General features: G+C 42.4%; 1 protein-coding gene across 10 annotated transcripts in view; it reads left to right on the forward strand.

Annotated features, from left to right (window-relative positions):
- Positions 1 to 22,479, forward strand: part of NRXN2 (neurexin 2) — a 2,155,080-nt gene that overhangs the window by 2,036,263 nt on the left and 96,338 nt on the right. For all 10 annotated transcript variants that reach the window (XM_078660761.1, XM_078660766.1, XM_078660765.1 and 7 more), the window contains one exon: positions 1,715 to 2,022. In XM_078660761.1, coding sequence (XP_078516887.1) covers positions 1,715 to 2,022 — 308 coding nt within the window. The remainder of the gene's footprint in view (positions 1 to 1,714; positions 2,023 to 22,479) is intronic.

The raw sequence follows: 22,479 nt of genomic DNA on the forward strand, positions 1-22,479 counted from the left end.
ACGCTTTATAATAAATGTTAGCAGTTATAGGCCTATTCCAGGATTTTCCCAAATTACCTCTACATTGGCTTGACTTGCTTTCTCTAAAGTAGTGTTCCTCCACTCACTTAGATCCACCCTCAAATCACACACAAACATTGTTGTGATTAAATTATGGTTTGTTTATCATCACTTAGGTTTATCTTTGAGAGGTACAAGAGAAAAAAGTTGAATGCTGTAGTATTGTTAACTGGGACATTGATCCTTCTTTCCTGAGTTACCACCAGCAGCACTTATTTGTGCTCTGGGAAATAAACATTGCTATATTTGGAGCCTAAGAACTCATCACATCAAGCAGCTACTTGCTTTGAGAAATTGGCCCAAGAAGATGAGATCTGTGCAGGGCACAGGTGGGGTGCCCCAATCAAACTCAAGTTGTATTCTACAACAAACAGTTGTAAGCGGTGGTGGCCATTTCTTCTACTGCTTTCAAGTAGCTTGGTGAAAAAAATACATTAGGGCACTAATAAGGAAACGCCTAAAGGCTGAAATCAAAGCCAGAAAGAAACAGAATATAATAGGTGGAACTTTTCACCACCACCTGTAGATATTTTCAGTACCTGTATTTTGGATTCAGCAAAATGACGTCTTACCATCCCTAAAATCATGCTCACGAATGACCAAAGAATTACAGACACGCTTGTCTCCCTCACTAATATGGCACCTATGCAAATGTAGTATTGTGGACTCATGCAGGCTTAGGCTCTGCAGCCCCTGTCTTGAAAATATGAATCCAAGCATTGAGTTGTAGACATGAGCAATATTAACTTTCTACCATGTGAATTAACTTCATGAAGGCTCAGTACCTCTGTTATACTTAAAAAAGGTGTGCCATATTTTAGCAGACTGTGTTTATAAACAATAAAGGCATCACATAACATTACTCATACTCAACAGATAAAACTGTAAATAAATAAAAAATTAGGAAATAAAGGATGCATGCAGTGGCATATGATTGTGATTAGTGTATACAGCTAGAGAATAAGATTATGCATTATTAATCGCAACCAAACAATATTGATACTTCTAGTCAAAGATGGTTGTATAAATTACACAGAAATTACGCCCTCTTGGTCTCAGTAAATCAGTGACAAAAGGCAGTGTTGAAGAGGCTGACAGCAAGAGCCTTGCCTATAGAAAACAAGATGTCAGATGCCAAGCTCATTCGCGTGTACTCTAGGACGAGAACATAAGAAAACATTTGCTGGTTGCGGTGTTCATTTGAATTAGCAAAAAGCATTACATGGGATTTGAAAATTGACAGGAAAACTGAAATTGACAGAAAATGGGATGGTACAGTAGAGAAATTCAACTCTTAGGTGCTTTAGCTCCATAGACCTAACTTACCTCAACCCAATTAAACCTAATTGCAGGGTGCGTATGTGTGTCTGAGCATGGAAGTAGGGCTTAGAGCCATTACAAGTGTACAAACTATGTTGATTGAATGCAAGTGAGTAGTGCATGTAAGTGCAGTGAGGATCTCGCCTGAACTATCTTGATGGTTGAGCTCTGATTTCAATGAAGGACAGCGTATGAAAGATGAGGTTTCAGATCCTGCCATTATTTGTGCTGTATTGCAGGACAATGGTTTTATACCTCACAAAATATGGATATTTATGAAGTGTCTGTTTATCTACCTCACCCCTTCCCCCTCCCTTCAACATGCACCTCCCAGGTCGACAGCTGACAATCTTTAACAGCCAGGCTGCAATCAAGATTGGTGGCAAAGACCAAGGGCGCCCCTTCCAGGGACAGATCTCAGGGCTCTACTACAATGGACTCAAAGTGCTGTCTCTGGCGGCAGAGAGCGACTCTAACGTCAAAGTGGAGGGCAACCTGCGGCTGGTTGGTGAAGTGCCATCTGTCATGACCACCGAGACCACTGCAACCACCCTCCTGGCAGACATGTCCACCACCATCATGGAGACCACCACTACCATGGCCACAACCACATCGAGACGGAGCCGCTCTCCCATTACGCCGGTAAGGACCAGAGTAAGCAAATATTCCTCTGTAATCAGAGCCAAATGTGATGATTCCTACAAGTTGTTACATGAATTAGAATTTGGGAACTCGATTATGAGACATGACTGTGTGATGATGCTCTAACCTAAAACAAATGGGGGGAAAAGCAGTGGTGCGCTTCCTATTTTGGATATGGGCTGATCTCTATTGTGGAATAAGCGATAATTTGATACATAATGCAAGCTGACTGTGAGCCACCTTTGGTATTGGTGTGTCTGGTGGTACTTGTGAAGAACAATATGGGATCGCCCTCTGGATTTTTGGAGAGATTGAGTGCCCTTCAGGTATTTGAACTGTGTGGTGTCAAATTGGTCTCATTCCAACAGCCACTGGACATTCACATACTTTACTGGCAACAGTCCCATGATCACAGTATTCAGTACTTCTATCACAAGACTGTGAGGCGGTACAATATGAAATATCTCTTTAATAGTGTCCTGGCGACAGCAGTGAGAGGATACACAACATAATGTAAAGCGATGTCATGAGCTAGTACAGAAGTAGTTGCCCTATCTCATTGCTTCTCCTGGTAACAGATCAATGCTCGCTCTAGCACTCTCCCTCTCAGCCTCTTTCTTCGATTAAGCATCTTTTTGTCATATGCCATATTAACAAACAAGATTATCTGGTTGTCCCTGCTTTCATCCTTATATCCAATGTAGAAGAGTAGGATCTGCTTACTATGGTTACCCCCACCTTTTGCTGTGTTTCTCTGTTTTTCAACTTTAGTCTGGCTGGGGCCCTGCTATCTAGGACTCCAGTCTAGCTGCTTCCTCTCTAAAATGATTGCATGTACTTTAGGTATGCTCCAGTTTGGTTACTGAGGTACCCTTGTGAGTCCCTAGTATATGGTACCTTAGGTACCAAGGGCATAGGTACCCCAGAGGCCTACCAGGGGCTGCAGCATGAATAATGCCACCCCTGGGAAGCCTTCCAAAATGACACCACAGGGATGCTACTGCAGCCTGAGTAAGGTGGTGCATGCACCCCTTACTAATATATTGGTTACCTATAGTTACCCTTAATCACTGACATATATAAACCTATCAGTCATTCCTATGGCAGGCCTTATCAATCCTGAAGGCAGGTTGCTTTTTTTGTGTGAAAGGGTGCCCATGCATGAGCAGAACCCCTCTGCAGCTTTCTGAATCTATTCTTTGAAGCTGTTCTGTGATGCAGCCAGACCATATACTCTTAAGTGCATTATAACCTCGCGGTAAATTCTAACTTTGTAATGGCTGCATGGAAACATGTCATGTTTGGTGTCAAACACTTTGGAATCCTACCCCCCCCTCCCACCAGTCCTGGCGGTGGGGATAGAATTCCACCCTTCTAGAGGGAGAGACATGTACACATTGGTCTGCCTAGTAATAGTTTAAACGAGCCCCAGCATCACAAAATGGATGCTGCAGCCACAGACACGCATCTGACCTCCTGCTGCTGGGCGAAACTCAGGCAGGGGAGACCTGGACAATAGGTTTCCTGTTACAGGGAGGTGTAACCACCTCCCAGACAGGCTTTTGTGTATTAGGGCTGGGTGGGGGCACTCTGAGAGTGCCAGAAAGTCTGCACTGGGGGCACATTTGGTGTCCCTGTGCATAGTCTAGTTCAAACCGGTGGCAGGGAAACTCAGCCCCTGCTCTGGCACGAAACTGGACAAAGGAAATGGGTGTAGCCACCCCTCTTTCCAAACCCTCCCATAGGTGTGTCCCCATAGTATGTCCAACCCCTTTCTTCAGTATAAGTAAGGGACCCCTGGCAACAGGACTTTAAATTACACCTGGATAAAACTCGGAAACCGAATCCTGAAACCTTGACACTCTACTAAAGACTAGAGGACAGACGTATCTCCCTTGGGGTCAAGGAGTGACTCCCCTGCTCAAGCAGGCACTAACGAAGCATTTGCCAGTCTGCATCCCCGAAGCTCCAGACGGACTCCAAAGTATCCGCAGCGCAGGAAGAGGATTTCTAGACTTCTTGAAGGCCGACCCGAGTCCCCAGCAAAGCTGAGACCCGCAGTCCTCATGAGTGACGTGGATCCGGAACTCCTGGTAACTGTGCACATTGGCTAGTGCATTGACTTCCCGAGATTTCCTGAAGTTGTGCGTTGGGTTACTTGTAGCTCAAGCCCCGAGCACTATTTGCCCTGAAGATTGTGGGCCTACACTCCACAAGTGTTCCTTGAGCCCGCTTCTTGCATCTCCACTCAAGGCTCCTTCGCAATCCCTGGTCCGTTGACTGGTGGGTTCCTACGAAGGGCATTCTGATTTTCCTTGGGCTTCCCTGGTTGCTTCAGATGTGCCCTGACCCCCTACCAAGTGGTGAGTCCCCCAGACCTTGCTGGTCTGCACCAAAGCCTATCTCTACTTTCTGTGTGGATTGTTGTTGCCAACGCTTGTTGGGTCCAATCTGGGTACCGACACCGCAGCATTCAACATCCTTTGTGGGACAGCTCGAATCCAGATCCTGGTCATCGTCGACATCTCCTGGTCCTCGTGACTGAAGAGTCAAGCTTCACCTTCTTCACCTGAAATCCCCCAACATTGGTGGACATTCGACTAACGTGCCCCTGGTAACTGGCAAGTGACCCAGACTCTGTCCCCTCTGCTTCCAGGTTCTTCTCATCTTCGATCCGGCTTGGATCACACCGGACACTTTCCACTTGGACGCCAGATGCACTTTGCAGCAGATCGCCATTTAAAACGACGACGAAACCCGGCACCAAAAGACATCTATGTACCCGGCTTCCCTGGGTGAGGTAACTCGAGTACTCCGGTGCTCCCGTGGGTGTTGACTCTAGAACCCCCTAATTCTAAAGGGGCTTGCTCCAAGTACTCGTCTAAGTGTCCTTTATCTTTAAAATTCCAACCGCAACTTTCCCCATAGAAGTTAATGGTGATTCATGGCTGTGTTCACACGCTGCACGTGTCCCTTGTGGGTCCCCTGTGTCACTACCTTGGGTGGTTCCTGGTGGCCCCAGCGGTTCTAAAGGCTCTAAGCCTTGTGTTCATGCAAGTTGTGGTTCTTATACCACTTTTTTAATATATGGTTTGGTACGCCACTAGGGCTCAACGTTTATTGTGCTAATGTACAGTGTGCTATTAAGTTTTCCTTATGTACTTTTGCCTCTAGCCTCATAAAGAGGGGTGTGTTTAGAATAAATACATATATTTTATATATATATACCTGGTGTGGTTCTCCTTTCATTTGCTCATTCACAAGATTATAGACTGGTAAAACACGCTGCTTTAAATTCCTCCACGACTTAGCCTGAAGGCTGCTCTCCACAGCTACCACTAGGATAGCTTTCTATAAAGGTTGTCTTTAACCTACCATCAATAAGGGGTCTTTTGGACTGGTGCAAGGTGCCCACTAGAATAGTGGACAGCATATGCCAGGCCAACTTCTCACACCCACTAACTCCAAGTCCTGCAATCTGGATTTTCTGGGTGATGCAGAATATTTGATTCTTCTCAGTCGAGGCACTGAAACTCCCAGAATTGGCTTCCTTCTCCCCGTGTACTTTATATTTTTCACCAATGGTTTTCTTCCCCTGAAAACTCTTATAGTGGCATCCTCTGCTCCGATTGTCACCATCCCTCCATACAAAGCAAGGTGTGCTCTATGTCCCCCTTTCATATGTTGCGAGTTGCAAAAGCTGTAATGTTAAAACTTTCAAAGTAGACAGATGTGTTTTTCCCTGCCAGTGTTGAGACATCTGTACTACTTCAACCAAACATGAGCAGCCATAACAAATCCATCTGCTTGGAGAGTGGTTTAATTACTAAAATTCGGAGCAGAAATTAAGTCTAGTCTTAGGTGTGTGTTGCATTGCTCTTCCGGTCAAACATAATTTCTTCGGTCCCTTCAGGTTCTTGGCCAGATGGAATGTTTCCAAGTTTCATTGGGACGCTAGAATCCATTTTGAGAGGTCGTTGAAAAATACTGAACCAATGCGTACCAGGGAGAGGACTACCATTTTATGTGCGGAAAGAAACAAAACGCACACGGTCAATAATTACATATGATCCTTTTAGCACCGAACAAAAGGGTGAATTTAACCTTTAGAAGCATTGACCTCGATGCAGCACCAGGTCCCTCCTTGTGAAGCTATATCTGCAGTGTGCATACACATGGTGTGAACTATGAGGAAGAATAAAATAATTGTATCCATATATGCAACTGTGCAAATAATTTCAAACAATATTAAAACAAAATTCATGGTCAAATGTTTTTCAAGGATTTGGGGTTTACTGAAGTTTCTAGTGAAGGCAAAAGGGATTGGACCTATCCTTGTTTTCTGGAAACCCATGGTATCTTTTAAGGTTTGAGGCATGGGACCCCCTATGCATTTTTGGGGGTTATGCTGTTGTTCAGATTTTCATTGGTAGGCTGCAGGCTAGGAGGCCTCTTTCAGAGCAGGTGGTCTCTCTGAAACTCATAGACAAAATATAGTGGAATTACATTTTCGCAGACAAAATATTGAAACCAAACTATCAAAAGCTACCGAACTACACATATATGTATATATGTACCTTAACGATATATATAAGGTATGTAGATGTGGCAATAGAGATACTAAATGTATACTTCTACTATCTGCACCTACTTTTCCATATTTTGGTCCTCAATATTTTGTCTACGATATTCCTATATCATGATATTTCTATGCTATATAGCCAGTAATCAAATCTGAAGTAAAAAGAACAAATGATAGACGGAATGCTGAACAAATCAAATATTCGCCCCCAGTCACAGAGCTGAGTTTAATCCATCGATTTTAGGTTAAAGCTGGTTGGTGAATAGGCTTAATCGTCCCTCCTTTTGAACTTTTGCATCCTCACATGAGACTGCTCATGTTACATGTGCTTTTAAGCTTCACGTTATTTCCAAAACTTCAAGCGCACTCTTTTTTAGGTTGGCCTGCCTCTGTTCATGTTCCTGCTATGAAACCTTTGTGGCCACTTCATTTTCCAGCTTGGCCTGTCACTTAATCTCATAATATCCCCATGCCGTTCACCACACCACCTCACCCCTCGAAGGTTGCTGCTTGTTTGTCAGTGCTTCTTCAGCTTTGGCGCCTGCTGTGCCGCTCTTAATCTCCCATGCCCTTCCCCACATACCCTCACCCCTCTCACAACAGCGCATTTCCGCCCCAACACCCCTCTGATGTTGCTGCTACTTCGGACTCATGGTGATGCGTCTTGAGCTTCGGCGCCTGCTGTGCCGTCCCGCAATTCTCTGCTTATAAGGTAGCAAAATCCCTAGAATGAGTTTGTCCCCTAGCACCACAGCCCTCACCAACCCACTTCTGGAGACCGCTACAAATTTCAGCAAATCAATTGCTGCTCCAGCCATCAGCCACTGAGATGAGGGCTTCACCGCTACCTCATAGAAGGTATATAAAAAGGAAAGCCTTTTAAAGAGGGGGGGGGTTCTCCATTTTTTTTAAAGGGGGCTTCTGTTTCCCATTTGTAAGTAATTCGTTTTTTAAAATATGAGCACTGAATGTTGTTGCATCGCCTGAGGGTTGTTGTGCTGGAGCCCTTAGGGCGGGGTGGGTTTCAAGTTCTCGATCACACACCAATGTGGGCCAGAAGGGGGTGGCGTTCAGAGTTTTATAATAATCGTGGGCCTCCCCAATCCCAACTCCCAAAACCCTCTTCTCATGGGCACAAAAACTGTGCTCTTTCACACTACAATTGGGTGTACAAATGTAAATACCATGGCTAATTCTTGGTATTATCCCAGCAAACATCACCAGTGTTTTTGATTAACACACTGACAGTGGAATTATGGTAGGTTACAAGCACAGACACTGTAAGCGGTAGCAGGTGCCCTAGATTTGGATTTCCTTCCAACCATTGGACTCCCAACTTTACTGCAACATATACTTGGGGCCCCATTAGGATGGCGGGTGGACTTCAGTCTCCGCCACCCAAGCAGTGCTGGGACTGGCTGCCAGGGGTGCGGCGGTCCCACACCGCTAATTAGGACGTGACCGCCACCCTGGCGGTCGCATCCTGCATCTTTAACATTGCGGCGGATGTTGCTGTAAGCAGCACCTGCCCCATTGCCAAAGAGGCATGCTGTGCTTTGCAATGCACGACGTGACAGGCACCTCGCAGTGCCTTCCACCATTTGTATGGCAATGTAGGGGGTACCATAGGTACCCCCCAAGTGCAGCCCCCCACAACCCCTGGGGCCCGCAATTCCCTCCTGCCCTTCCATGGCGGCATATATTGTGAACACTAGGGAAGGATAGTGCACATAGCAGCTGAAATACCTGGTACACCACATCCAATCATCCACGCGCTACTTTTTAGATTCATTGTAAAACATACAATTTCCATCACATACATCCACTCCACTCCAAAACACAGAAGTAAAAAACATTTCTATTACAACGCCAATAGCGCTAACTCTAAAGAATATGTGAGACATATTGGATTGCAAATGCTTGTTTGATGATAAAATCAGAACAGGATAGGTCGCCTTGAACCAACCATGTCCCCATAGCCTCTTTCTAAGGATGACCTTCTGTACTGTGGGGCCCATTTGAACATTTTGGAAAGGACTCATTTTGCTTTACCCTTTGGAGTTCCCGTCACGTGATTATGATCATTTTGAAATCCTTCGGGTACATACGGTAATGTTGAGTCTCCTAAAGTCTCTAAGAGTATCGGTTACTTAGATTTTAGGGTGCAAGAGTTACGAATCTACTGGCTGATAGCCAACTAAAGTGTCACTGCTGCTCCCCTTTTCTGCTCAGCCTTCCTTGGCTTTGAAATGCACGATTCCTTCGCCCGGGGTTATATTCCATTCCCAGCAGAACTCATATTTTAAACTGCTGAGAAAGTCGTCTCTGGTTTCCATGCCAACAGCAGAGGCCCTTCTCCCAGCCTGCTCTCTGCTGGAAGCTGAGGATGGAGATGTTTACAGCCGGGGCTTTTGTCGAAAATGCAGCACTGGGTTTTATGCAAATTCTTTCTTTTTATTATTTTTGGTGGGTACCGCTTTTGCCACTTGCCGTGGTCGTAAATTACAGGAAACCATCGAGAGCTCGGCGCGTTCTGCTTCTATGGGACAGTTCTCCTCCCCCATCTCTCCGCGGATTCCAGCCTCTCTCTCTCTCTCTTTTTATTGTAACAGCAAGCATCCTTCTGTCGCTGTTTTCAGAATCTGCTGATCACAAGGTTCTGTGTTCGTTCCACCGCTTCAGCCCGCGTGCTGTTGTTCCTGCGCCACCTTGCTTAAGCATCACCTCAGAGCGACCCCCCCCCCCCCCATGAGGATCTTGAGGCTTCCTGGTCGCCGCATAGCTCAGGGAAGAGGCGCCCAGTGTTGTGTTCTAATTCCACACTCCCAGTTTTATCAGCAGGCCGGCCAACCATAAAAGATTCACGAACACACAATTACAGGCAGCAGTGAATACTTTCAGTAGCACATCCTCAATGTGTGTGTGCTGTCTGAGAAAAGAAGTTTAATGCAATGCCTTTTCTAAAAGGATATATCGTGCTCTTTCAACCCCAATAAACGCCGACTACGTGAGGTGCTGTGCCTGGGTACCAAAAACTCAGACCCCCATTGTAGTAATGAAACATAGAAGCAGGGCTCGAGTCGGGGTACCACGCGGGTGGACGGCGTCCCCCCACCCATTTTACCGGGAGCTCTATAACTGGAGCAAATGGAGCCACACATTCACTCTTTGGCCTCTACGGGGCGAGATCGGAGCCTATTCAGAACGCTGCTCACGCGCTGGCTTCTCTGATGCACTCGCATCTAAGGGGTGAGCGAGGGGAGGCAATGAGTCTGATGGTGCAAGTCACCTTTCGTGACGTCACTTCCTGTCGTGACGTCAGTGTCCCCCCACTTCTTTTTTTAGGACTTGTGCCCTGCATAGAAGGGATGAGCACACCCCAAATCAAACAAAAAGCAACATCATCAATTATTCATTATCTTCTATGGGAGGGTGTAGCAGTACCAGTGGTTGGCCATGTGTAATGCTGGAGATGCTACAGAAGTGTAAGATACTACAAAAATGCAATTTGTGAATACTAAAAAGTAGTGTGAGCGCACTCAAAAGTGAAAGTTCCCTTTGTGAATCAGGCATTTCATGTTTATGTCCATTCACTTTAGTGGTTCTGGTATCAGTATGCGGTTACTAATACTAAATGAAGGAGTACTGTTACTGCATAGGGTTTACCCACTGAACAAGATTGATTTCCATTACCCTGAGATCATCACTGACAAATCCTAAAGCGAGGAATAAACTATAAAGGTATTGCTCCTTATGTAGTGTCCAACATAGTTCAGGAGGGCAGGATACATTCCAGATTGTCAGGCAATCCACATAAAATAAATATAAACACAATTAATCTAACTACAATCCCAAAATAACTTGCTTAAAAAATCTTCCTTTCCATGTAGCACCTCGAACAATAGTTTCAGTTTCCTCTTAGCACTGAAACATATTGCCCAATTTACCCACTCTGCAAAGAAAATATGATCTTGCCAGGAGTCAAAGTCATGACCTACCGAAGTGTGCGGATGTATGCCGCGAGAATTTGATTTACTGATCTATCAAGAAATATGAAATAGCACCTCATGTATATAGTCATTGGTTGAACTGCAAGTCTGCCACTAATCTGGCTTTCCTTGATTTCTACATTGGACACCGCTAGTCTATATGAAATCCTTAGCTCATTTGTATTTTTTGCATAGCTATTTCTGGAGATCGTACATGATTTCTAAAACATCTTTTGTCTGTGAATTTGTCAAATGTTGCAGTCTCATCCTATAGTTCTCTTCATGGTTGCCTTATTGTGAATACTTTCATACTTTTTTCCCCATTGCTGGGAATTGTTTTATCTACGCCCCAAAAGTTTTGCATTTTTATTTTCCTTTCTTATCTGCCAGGTAATAAACTTGTTCAGTTGATCTTTTTAATTTTATGTACTTCTGATAAGTCATGTCCGGCATGTGTTGCATGATAATGTCCTCTAATGACACAATGGTCCAGGTAAGCCTCAGTGCCTCTGGAAGCTGGGATGAAGATCCTTTTGTGTCCCATTAGAGTTCAATATGTTGCTGATTCCTCTTCAAAGTGGAAACAGATCCTGCTTTAGAGTAAGCACCTTATGACACATAGTCTGCTTAAGAGCAACGCCTGAACCCACCGGAGCTCAAAATAAATAGAAGTTCCACCAGTGTTAATCCCATGGAGGAGCAGACTACAATTTAACACTCTGCAGTACTGGGTTGCTGGAGTCTTGGAAGCTGTGAACAAACAGAGCCATGTCTATAAACAATTAGCGTTGGGCAAACCAATAAACCTAAATGAAAAGCAAAATGTGTGGAATCCGAATTCGAAAGTTTTTTGCAAACTGATTTACTGTGAGAAATTACACAGTTTTTGTTGTTAAATTACACGGAGAATCTCTATTATTTTGTTTTGCGAGAAACAAATGCGAAAACTGGTACCGAAATTTGCCAGATGTAGAAATAGCAGAATACCACGAATCAGTGCGCTGATATGCTTCTGTGTTCCATTAATACAATAAAATCCCACTCCTAGAAACTAGGGGGCACATTTACAATAAAGGGGCGAAGCGTGTCATTAAGCCAAGAAGGCTAACGACATGCTTCGCCGCTTTAGAAACGCAGGGCTGCACCATATTTACTAGAATATGGTGCAGCTCTGTGTTTCCCCCTGCGCTGGCCCTAAATTAAAGCTGCCTAGCGCCAACGCAGGCACCCTTGCATCATAGTGCAAGGGTGCCTGTGTTAAGGGGAATATTGTCTATGTGCAGGAAGATCCCCAATCTTGAAATGCCCTTTTGTAACTTCTATGTGTGCTGCTTAATGCATTTTTCTTAAATGAATGTTTATGTGCAGGAAGGGAAACCTTCCTTCACATAAGCAATTATTGGCGTTTTGCTGTTTCCGTGTGTGCTGCCAATGCAGTACACGTGGAAACAGCAAAAACAAGGAGAAATAAAGCATTTCTTCTCATTTCGCCTGTTTAAGACCAGATTTTCCTTGGTCTTAACTTTGGCCCTGCCTCTTATTTACGCTGCTCTTGTAAATAGGGGGCAGCGTCAAAATCAATGGGTGTTCCGTTAGAATGGCCACTACAACACCCATTGGCCGCCCCTTTCAATCTAAGTGTAGCGTGAAAGGGGGTCTTATTTACAAGCTAGCGTTAAGCCACATCAAGTGGCTTAACATTGCCTTGTAAATAAGGCGAAGCCCCTATTACCATCACAACGTCACTGGTGGCGACAGGGGCTTGTAAATATGCCCCTAGATGCCTTGAAGACTAATACAGCCAGAAAAGCATAACTAAATGCCTGCTGTACAGAAAGAGTTGATTGATCAGGGATCCCGTCGTACTGAGGCGTTTAGCACAGACCGCATCAAGACCACTTTGCCCTTTAGGCATTTTGTCACATTATGTAAATCATAAAGGTGACTCAGATGAAGAATTTTAAAGGAACCTGAAGACGTTTATCTAGACTACACAGCTTATTTCAATTTTCAGCATTATGCTCCATAAAGGCTTTTATATTATAGGACATTTTATCCCTTAGAGGACTGATTCACCAATGCCGTACTTTAGGTTAGTGAATGAGCCATATCTCGTGCATTCCATTTGCATCAAATTTTGAAAACACGGTAGCTATGGCGAATATCTCCTAAGAGCCATCCCTTCCATTACAGCTGACTCAGACTATGCCTCAATGTTTCCCAGCATGTCCAAATCAAAGGACAGAGCTCCTAAATGTAATAACACTTTAGTAGGGTGGGATTGACTCTTTAGTAAAATTGGCAAAGATTTTTCTGTGATTGAGTTTCATTCACTCTCAACCATAAATGTTATTACCCAACTTTGATTAAGAGGTGAAACCAATGGCAGAACGTCCCCCATTGTGCTAGGAATTCCCATGTTCGATTTTTCGACATTCTTACATTTTTCCAGAAATTTAGGGATATTCGGTTACCACTTGTAAGTCTAAAACTTTAAGAGGTTTATTTGAGTGTGCATGTTAGCCAGGGATATGTGGCTTTAGCACTGATGTGGTTAGCCAGCAGGAAGTAAGTGTTTCGAGCCCTTGGATGATGCATCCATTGTATCTCCTACAGGAAGGCAGGAGGATGTAAGACTTTAGGAAGTAATGGGCTCCTACAAGACTTGAGGAAGAGCTGTCATCTGATTGGCTGCAGCATTTGTACATCAGTCTATGAGAGGCTAGGACTTTTTTGAAGAAGTTAGTTGGATATGACAGATGGTCTCCCATGAGAGGGGATTGATGCTTGGGGCACTGCCTGCCTCTCGGTGTTGTCTCCTACCAAGCTTGGCATTGGTGGCCGAAGCCCGACACCATCGCTTACAAGGAGCCTATATCACAATGAATGCAAGGACTTGGAAGTGTGCTGCCCTGTACAGGTTAGCACCAACTAGGCACATCCAGAAGGGAGTATCTAGTGCACAAGGGGGAAACCAGGGCTACAGACAAGCTGGAAATCAGGTTCTCTGTCAGTATCGAATGAAAGGTCCACCATCACTTTTTCAATGACTCTCTTGTAGAAATTGGGAGTACGAAATTAACCACTTCAGTAGGAATACATCATTCATAGGCTTCCTGACCTCTCCGGTGTTTAATAAAGTTACCATTTATCCTCAGCTGTCGTATAAAATGTGTTATACGACTGCTGTATTATTCAGTATCTCCATGATGTGAAAGAAGCAGGAGCACCTGAAGTTCTAGATTAAACAAATATTTCCACTTTCCAATCTGAGGACTGCCATTGACCTGAGAAACTAATCTATGGAGGAATACCAAGAAAAAATGGAAGCAGACATGGATACAGCAAAGCCTATCAGGTCTGCAAAGCCTTGACAGCCTGAGATCTACACACACCACCTTTCTGTCTCCACTAGCAGATTGGTGAAAGAATAATCAACATGAAGAGAACTGAAAGGTTCAAGAACACGCATTAGAGGAAGGGGTACTCAAAGAAGCATCCAGGTCAACAAGTGGTAACATAATCACAAGAATATCCCCACATACCAAATTCTAGACCCTATTATATTATTCAATTCACTCTTTCATCATGCCTCAATCGCTCTATAGACCCATAATACTGAACTCCAGTATATGTAAAAATATATGATGTTTACTATATTGTCCCAGTATACATAAAAATCACTTCAAGAGAGTAAATATTTCTAGGAAAAAAATTCACTCAGTCAGAACAACTTTATTGCGCCAACACAATTTCTTTTGGGAGTAGATGGGTATTAATACACCGTCCGTCTGCTTATCTATAAAAAGAGTCCTCTGAACAGACCAGACAGAGAGATAGTATACATTTCTTCGGTACATTAGTCATGTTTGACAATAGCTTAGGAATCATGGTGAGTGTGTGGATCTTATACGGGGGACATGAGTAAGATCAGAAAAAACTGAACTCTGTATATGTAAATATGTTCTGTATACACAAGATAAGTAATTATATTTTATGTATATCTTTTATAAATGATTGTTGTCATTTACTAGAGTCCTGAAGAAGGTGGTTAAATTGATTGTGATCCACCAAAATGCCACATCGAAAACTACATGCTATTCAGCATTTTAAAATTTGTGTGATATTTGTATTCTTTTGACAAATTACATATTGTATATGGTTTTTCAGAAACTTTTTTATTTAAAGTGTTTTATTCTATGACATTTAGTGTATTAAGTACACTGACATAGAAAGGATAAGGAGATAATGCGGAAAGTCAAGACCAACACCTAAGTCTAAAAATAGTATATTTAAATTGTTTTAATTATTTCCTAGAAATAATTACTCTCTTGAAGTGATTTTTATGTATATTGGGACAATATAATAAACATCATACAGTTTTACATAATGGGCCTCAGTATTATGAGTCTATAGAGCAATTGAGGCATAATAAAAGAGTGAATCATCTAATAAGGTTTAGAATTTGGTATGTGGGGGGTATTTGTGTGATTATATTATAGTGAACCCTGTCCCCTACATTTGTAAGGGTAAATCTACAACTTTGGGACTAGTCTTTAATAAGTGGTAACTCCACTGAGTCCATACGTCCATAAGTCTAGCCGAACTTGTTGCCGTCTGTAGTGACTAACTTTAGCTGTGGGTGCTCAGAATATTTTTTTGAGATTCAATCAAAAATTAATTTATTTGCCCAAGCACACACCTTTCACGTCTTCAGCATATTGAAAGATCAATTAATGTTTCCTCACTATGATGCACAAAAAGTCCTGAAAACCAGAACTCATTTCGCTACACTCAGTGAAAAATGTCTCTTAGCCCATCCCAGATTCTTCCTAGTTTAGAAAAAGTCCTTTGCTCTTCGATATAAGGCTCTACAACCAGTTAACCACAAAATAATATTCCTCATGGTCAAGTTTTGGGTTTTAAGGACGTTTCATGTTTCTGCAAGATATCTTGTATTTTCCAGATATAAACGATGGATAGATACTGTTATATTACAGTTAGGACAACACAATGAAACCAACAATCGCGTTCAGATCATCATTAATCTGTGGGACTTTAATCCTGCCTTCTGTCATTTGCAAAATACCCTTCATATGTATGCGGCTCTAGGGTTACATTTTAAAAGTTTGAATGTGACTATTAAGCATTGGTCCATTCTTCGAAAACTACAAAGCAGCCACTTGGCAACAGCACACATCTTCTGCAAGCCTTGTTATTTGATGCTGGATCCTGCAGTATCCATTATCAAGTCAGCCACAACTTCTAAGAAACTTCTGCAAGTGAAGGGTTACTTCTCAGTGCTGTCAACTACTCTGTGCCCTATCATACAATGCTTGTGAATTTATTGAAGATTCAGTGATATCGAAGAACTGTTTACTAGTATTGGCATTGTGTCTAAAGGGGATGTGCCTCCTTATGCAGGAGTGTCCAACATAGGTCCAGAAGGGCCGAAAGAATGCCACAAATGCAATACCATTACGTATTAGAGTTCTATTTCTGTCATATGCAAATATGTCTCATGGGGCTACCATAAACATCTGGCATAGATCCAGACTTCCTGAACCTATGTTTTGAAACCCTGATCTACAGGATCAGAAGTGTTTCTCCAGCGAATGGTTTTGCATCAAGTTCCATTCCTGCTACAACAAAAGGAAACTAAATGGCGTTTAGACAGAATATCGGAAACAAAATGATCGTAGGACAAAATATCTGGCAAGAATATCAAGGACAAAAATAGTGCGAAGGTAAATTTATAAAGGTAAGCAAATTTTACTCTACATTTGTAGAGCACACATATATGTCCCTTGACAGTATGTATATATATATATATATATATATATATATATATATATATATATATATATATATATATATATGTATATATATATATATGTATATATATATATATATATATATATATATATATATATATATATATATATATATATTGCACAAATCCTCTTTAAAAAAGAAAAGAAGAACGAGTCGGCACTCACGGAGTTGCATCCCAAACCTCTTTATTTCTTTGTGATCACAGCCAGCATAGCAAAAAAACAACCAACGCGTTTCGCAACAAAAAGTCACTTGTTCACGTTTTTTTTTTTTTTTTGTTGCGAAACGCGTTGGTTGTTTTTTTGCTATGCTGGCTGTGATCACAAAGAAATAAACAGGTTTGGGATGCAACTCCGTGAGTGCCGACTCGTTCTTCTTTTTTAAAGAGGATTTGTGCAATAAATACAAGCGGGGCTCTGCTTGGGAGTCGTGCACCGATACTAGAGCGCCATTGGACTGGGCAATTGAGCCGGATTTGTTGATATATATATATATATCTCCCCAAAAGCGCCCAGGCCTCAGAGACACACTCCTCCAGCTGGCTTGTTACAAAACCTTTATTTGCAGAAGGTACAGGGTTACAGCTCCGCTTTTACCAGTTCATTAGCCTGACGCGTTTCAGAGCATTCATGCTCTTTCCTCAGAGGCTGTGTGTTTCACACGCATTTTTTCAGGCTCCCACAGTTCCCTGCACGTTTACGTCATTAATTCATGGGCCTCCATTGTGCCAAATTTAGTTTCATTTAATTTATTCAAATGCATGCTGGAACATGTAGGTATTTCCTATTTGCTTTTTCACCATCAGTGGTTGCTGCGTGTTAAAACCCTTTTTGAACCAAAATTTTCACCCTCCAGTGGGATCCAGAGCTGCAATCTTATATATGTATATATTCCTCACGAAGTACAAAGTACAACTGAGCCCAACTTCGTCTTATAGCAGGAAGCCGACTTTATTAGTCTCGAGCAAAGCAGCAAGGGACACACTTTAAATAGTCCTGACGCGTTTCGGCGTTACTCCGCCTTCATCTTAGGTGGGTGTGTCTTTGATTGTTTCCAAGTGGACTTGGTCCCCCAGCTTGCTGAACTGTGGGTCCCAGCATGCACCAGTTGGGTATCCGTGAGTCTGTACCGGGCATGTGCCTTTCATGCTCAATAGCGTTCATGCACCCAGTATAAAGATACTCATGCCAACACGATGGTACAGTAGTGTTCCTTTAGTCAGTGCTTTTCAATTATCTTGCCAAGTGCTTAAGCGTATATATATATATATATATTCAAGGTAGTTAGAGTTAAGCATAGTAAATCTATACTTACCTATTTGCACTTCCCTTCTTGATATTTTGGTCCTCAATATTTTTGACACAATATTCTCTCCACACAATATTTGTGCTTCTAATATTCAGTCAGTGATCCCTCCTACTTCCCTCGCCTCAATTAATGCAATCGTCAGATTATTACTATAGTCTTTTGGTTAATTCAGCTAGCCGTCAGTAAGTACCCTCTCCAAGCCTCAAACAATGGAATTTAAAGACAAACGTTGCACTGGCATGGGAATAAGTTTGTACAGAAAGGAAGATACCAAGTCCTGTCCATCCATCCATTTATAAAAGTATGAATTTATAACAAATCCCCAATATATTCCCCTGTCGCCTCTAGAGAATTATGTACTATTCAAGATATAATATGGGGAGCACGGAGTTCCGAAGGGTTTGTTCTCCCAACTTGACATAACTCTTGGGAATATTACAATTAAATGCCTAGTCTGGAAAGTCTTTACATATGTACTTTCTCTTTCAAATCGACATTTGTGTGCCGTTTTTTAATGCCAACTATCAATCATGATGCAATATATCCTATTTGCAGAAAATAAACCTACCAGTATGTCAATACCCTTGACAGAAGCACATATCAGCAACAATTATGTTCGGTATATCGAATTTATAGCAGTCTAAATTACATTTCATTCACTCAGTTGAGAGGGTATTTTTTCATGTTTACATCTCCTGTAAAACACTGCACAGTAAATTCATCTAACCCACATTATAGTGAGCTGTGTATACAAAGTTTAGAAATAGACACGAGAAACATAGTAAAAGTCGTATAATAGTTTACAGATCAATAAGTGGTCCCTAAGTTTGACAATTGGTCAAGTAAAGTATGTGTAGAGTATTGTTGCAGCTGGCCATTCACCTTGTTGCCACCGGGTGAAAAGACGAGTCAAAATACAGACTGAGACAAGTACAGATTATGGTAAAGTACCATTTGCTCACAACCCATATTTAAAGTTCAAAACAGATGGCCCACGATTGATGTCTTTGCATACTTTGTCTTTGCAGTTGAGGGAAACATTTACAAGTTCAGTGTTAAGGTTCAAAAACAGTAGACACGTTTCAGCCGTAATTGAAATTTCTAAAGGCTTCAAGAACGTGGACAGGAGTATAGGTACAGTTGTTTGTTAAAGATCACTGCAACCAGTGTATCACATAAGAATATAACCACTCGGGGTTAATATCTCAGATAATCTAAACTTCTAGATAAATATTCCAATCCACAATCTGATTACTGTACACAAGAGTATGTTAGTTTGAATCTCACTGTCTATGTTGAGACTCAACATTTCCTATATCGAAGGCTATTCGAATCTTATGTCTATTGAGTGTGGTATACATGTACGTGCAGAGGTGCAATGGGCTGGTGGAGATCCTCCTTATGAGAAGCTGAGAGTTGTAGTCCCTGTCTACACTAAAGTGCTGTTTCTGATGCTTCACCCTAAATCTCCACAAATTTCCCTCAATTAAAGACAAAGGTTAAGAAGACATCCCATTTGGACTCATTGTTTTGCTACTTGACTAAATGTGTTCACTTATACATGGCTTGCAGTAGACACATACAAAAGTGACATACCTGATCTTCATTCCCTTCACACTGCTCCCTAACAAACCTGCAAAGTCCCACTTCAGTCACAAGATTACTGCGGAAGGGTATTAAGGCGGAAGAAGAGAGAGAGAGAGAGAAAGGGAGGAAGAGGGGATCAAGATACATTTTATTTTTGCTATGCCCTCAGAGAATCTTTTTGATGTCATTGTTAAGTGAAACGGAAAGCAGTGAGGCGCGTATATGTAGGAGCCTTTGTATCGTGCGTGTTAATGAATTGTAGGCGAGGACACTAGCATTTTCCTGGTTTCCTGCACGCATGATTTTTTTTTTTATGGTTCATTTAAATTCCTGCCTTTAAACACATCAGCACCGATTGATTCTTTGCTCTGGGCTGCTGTCCGAGCCTTTGTTATGCTGATTTTGACACAGCAAGCTTGATTCTGCCAGTCTGGCTCTGGAATACAGATTCGGCGGAGAAGAAGCGGGTGAAGCGGTGCCCTGTCCAACATTTCCAGTGCGCGGCTCTCAGTGCCTCTGAGGAAGAACCAATTAGCATTTCAAAAAAGACAGCTGCGAAGATTGGGTTAGAAACCAGAATTCCCAAGGAGCTGGGCTTTCAGCTGGAATCAAATGAGAAAAACAAATTACGATGACCTTCCTGGACCCATACCTGCAAATGAGTAGCTGGCGTGGTGATGGAGAAGGTCAAGGCAGTCCCGGTAGGACAGTGCTGGGCAGTGAGGCAATCGGAAGATTTGAAGAGTGACAGAGGGGTTTTGCAGATGTTAGAGAGGATGGAACCTGCTTTCCTAAAGAAATAGATACCTTTGTTAAAAGAACTCCAGAGTCAAGCACAAAATTGAAGGTCCTCTTGCACACAGACTAATAACAACCCAAGTCAAGAATTCTATGTCTTAAATGAAGCCTCAAAACATGCAAGACAGTCAAAAGATTCAAAGATAACGGCTTTCACAAACTTAGACCACGTCTTAGTTGTACCACGCCCAGGACAGGCCAGTGTCTCAGTACCTGAATTAAGGAGTGTTCCAGTTTAGACTAAAAGATTTACGTAATCCTTACCCAAGGATTTCCTCAAGCCTCAAACATATCTCTGTCTTGTTCACAAAGCAAATGACTGTTCTTTTTCTGGAGCCAAATGTTGGCCTAATCCCAGACACCTTGGCTGCATCAGATTTTAGCAGCATTGCTGGTTGAGGCCTGGTGTTCCTGTGTTCCTCTGTGTCTGAAAGAATATCATGGCATGAATTGAGATGATTGATCAGGCACCTGTTATTATAGGCATTGTTCTTGATAAAGTGTCTACACCTAGGGCTCTGGTTGCACTCTGCACATTCAAATGAGTAAGAACTGTGGGCAGTAAAGTTATTGCATCGTATGGTGTTGCATTTTTTGGTATGAGCATGTTGTTACATTGGTAAGATAGGCATGCGCATCTTTTCAATTTTGATTTCCTAGCTTTATCGCTACTTTATCTCTACAGCTTCCACTGCTGTCTCCTTCACCAGCCATATTATAATGGTAATTGGAGATATAAAGTTGTATCAGATTTGCTGGGGGCACAAAAATAGGTCTTTGTTAAATAAGTTTCCATCCAAGAATTTATTTATGTAACAAATAGAAAGCGTGCCAAAAGCAAATTCTCTTCAGGAGAACCAATAAGTAACTGCAAGTTTACAGCACTTGTAGAGAAAGAGCTGAATGGGGAAAAGATAAAAGGCTCAACACAAAAACTTGAGTGAAAGAGTCACTGCTATCTGAATGCCAACAATAAAGGAAGTAACCCAAAACCAAACAATGGCCAACTTGAAAGCCCACACACAAGAACAGGGAACTGTGTCCATCATCTGTCCTCGAGCTCAATATGTAAGGCCCGACCAATTAGATGCTTTGACTGAGTGCAGGTGGCTCTGAGGTAAGCATTGGGCCTCGTTATTCTATGGTTAGAAGAGGGGTGCAGCAGTTCTGATTCAGAGGCAACCAAGACTGTAAAAGAAAAGGGAAGTGAGATCCTGTCTGTTTAGCAATCTGCATTCAAGCACCAAGCTGAGCACTTCCATGGAACTGGTAGTTCAAGGAGGGCACACTAAAAAGCACCGGCATAATACAAACTGTGGATTGACCAAGGCGTCAGCTAAGACGTAATGTGAGGTGACAGGGGAGGGATTAAGAGGCCACTCATGACCAATAGTGTCTTTCCTCTGACACTATTGGTTAAGCAGTTCTGAAAGAATGCGCAAAATATGCAGCGACATCTCTCAGCTGCATCTATCCTGTAACTTGAGGATTTAGGGGCATATTATCAAGAGCGGCGTTAAAATTATCGCCGGTTTAGCGGCAGAAAACTGCCGCTAAAGTGGCGATAATGGGCTTGATAATATGCCCTGGAGAATTCCAATAGAAGCCCATGTTCACACCAGAACATGGGCTTCTATGGGAATTCTCAAGGGCATATTATCAAGCCCATTATCGCCGCTTTAGCGGCAGTTTTCTGCCACTAAACCAGCGATCATTAACGCCTTCCTTGATAATATGCCCCTTGGATCGTAAGTATGTCATGAGTAACTGTGATCCCCACTGTCGAAATTATCTTGTGCTGTCCCATACGACTCCCATAGTTATTATTACCTTTAAATGTATGTTAAAGCCTTCCATCAATAAGAATGAATTGCTTTTCCTAAGAGTGTGCATACTGAACTATCCACATCAGATGATGTTAAATGTTATTTTTTGTCACCAACATTTCTGGAGCACGTCTCTACAACATCCATGGTCTTTTATCGTTTTTGCAGACTGATCGTCTTTTCGGTACCTTTCTGGGGGTTTTCCTTGAGCAAGGGCGTCATTGTGTTGAATAAGTGAAGATCAATCGGTCTAATATGGCATATATTGCATGGCAATACACATCATGGATAACAGAAAAAATGTGATGTGTTTATTTCTGTCAGGAATCATTTTAGTTCATTACCTTTATGAATTCTTGTGCCGTTAACTTTACCACACAGTTTTGATTATCACCGGGCTTCCCAGATCTGTAGTTCTAAAAGAAAATCTGAGTTACCACTCCCTTCAGAGCCCACTGTATTACGAGCTGAGAATCATGCTTACCTGTGCCTACGAACGTAGTTTAAACTCCATATGTGGCTTTAAGATACC

Source organism: Lissotriton helveticus, chromosome 9 (assembly GCF_964261635.1).
Source record: "Lissotriton helveticus chromosome 9, aLisHel1.1, whole genome shotgun sequence".
NCBI classification, from domain to species: Eukaryota; Metazoa; Chordata; class Amphibia; order Caudata; family Salamandridae; genus Lissotriton; species Lissotriton helveticus.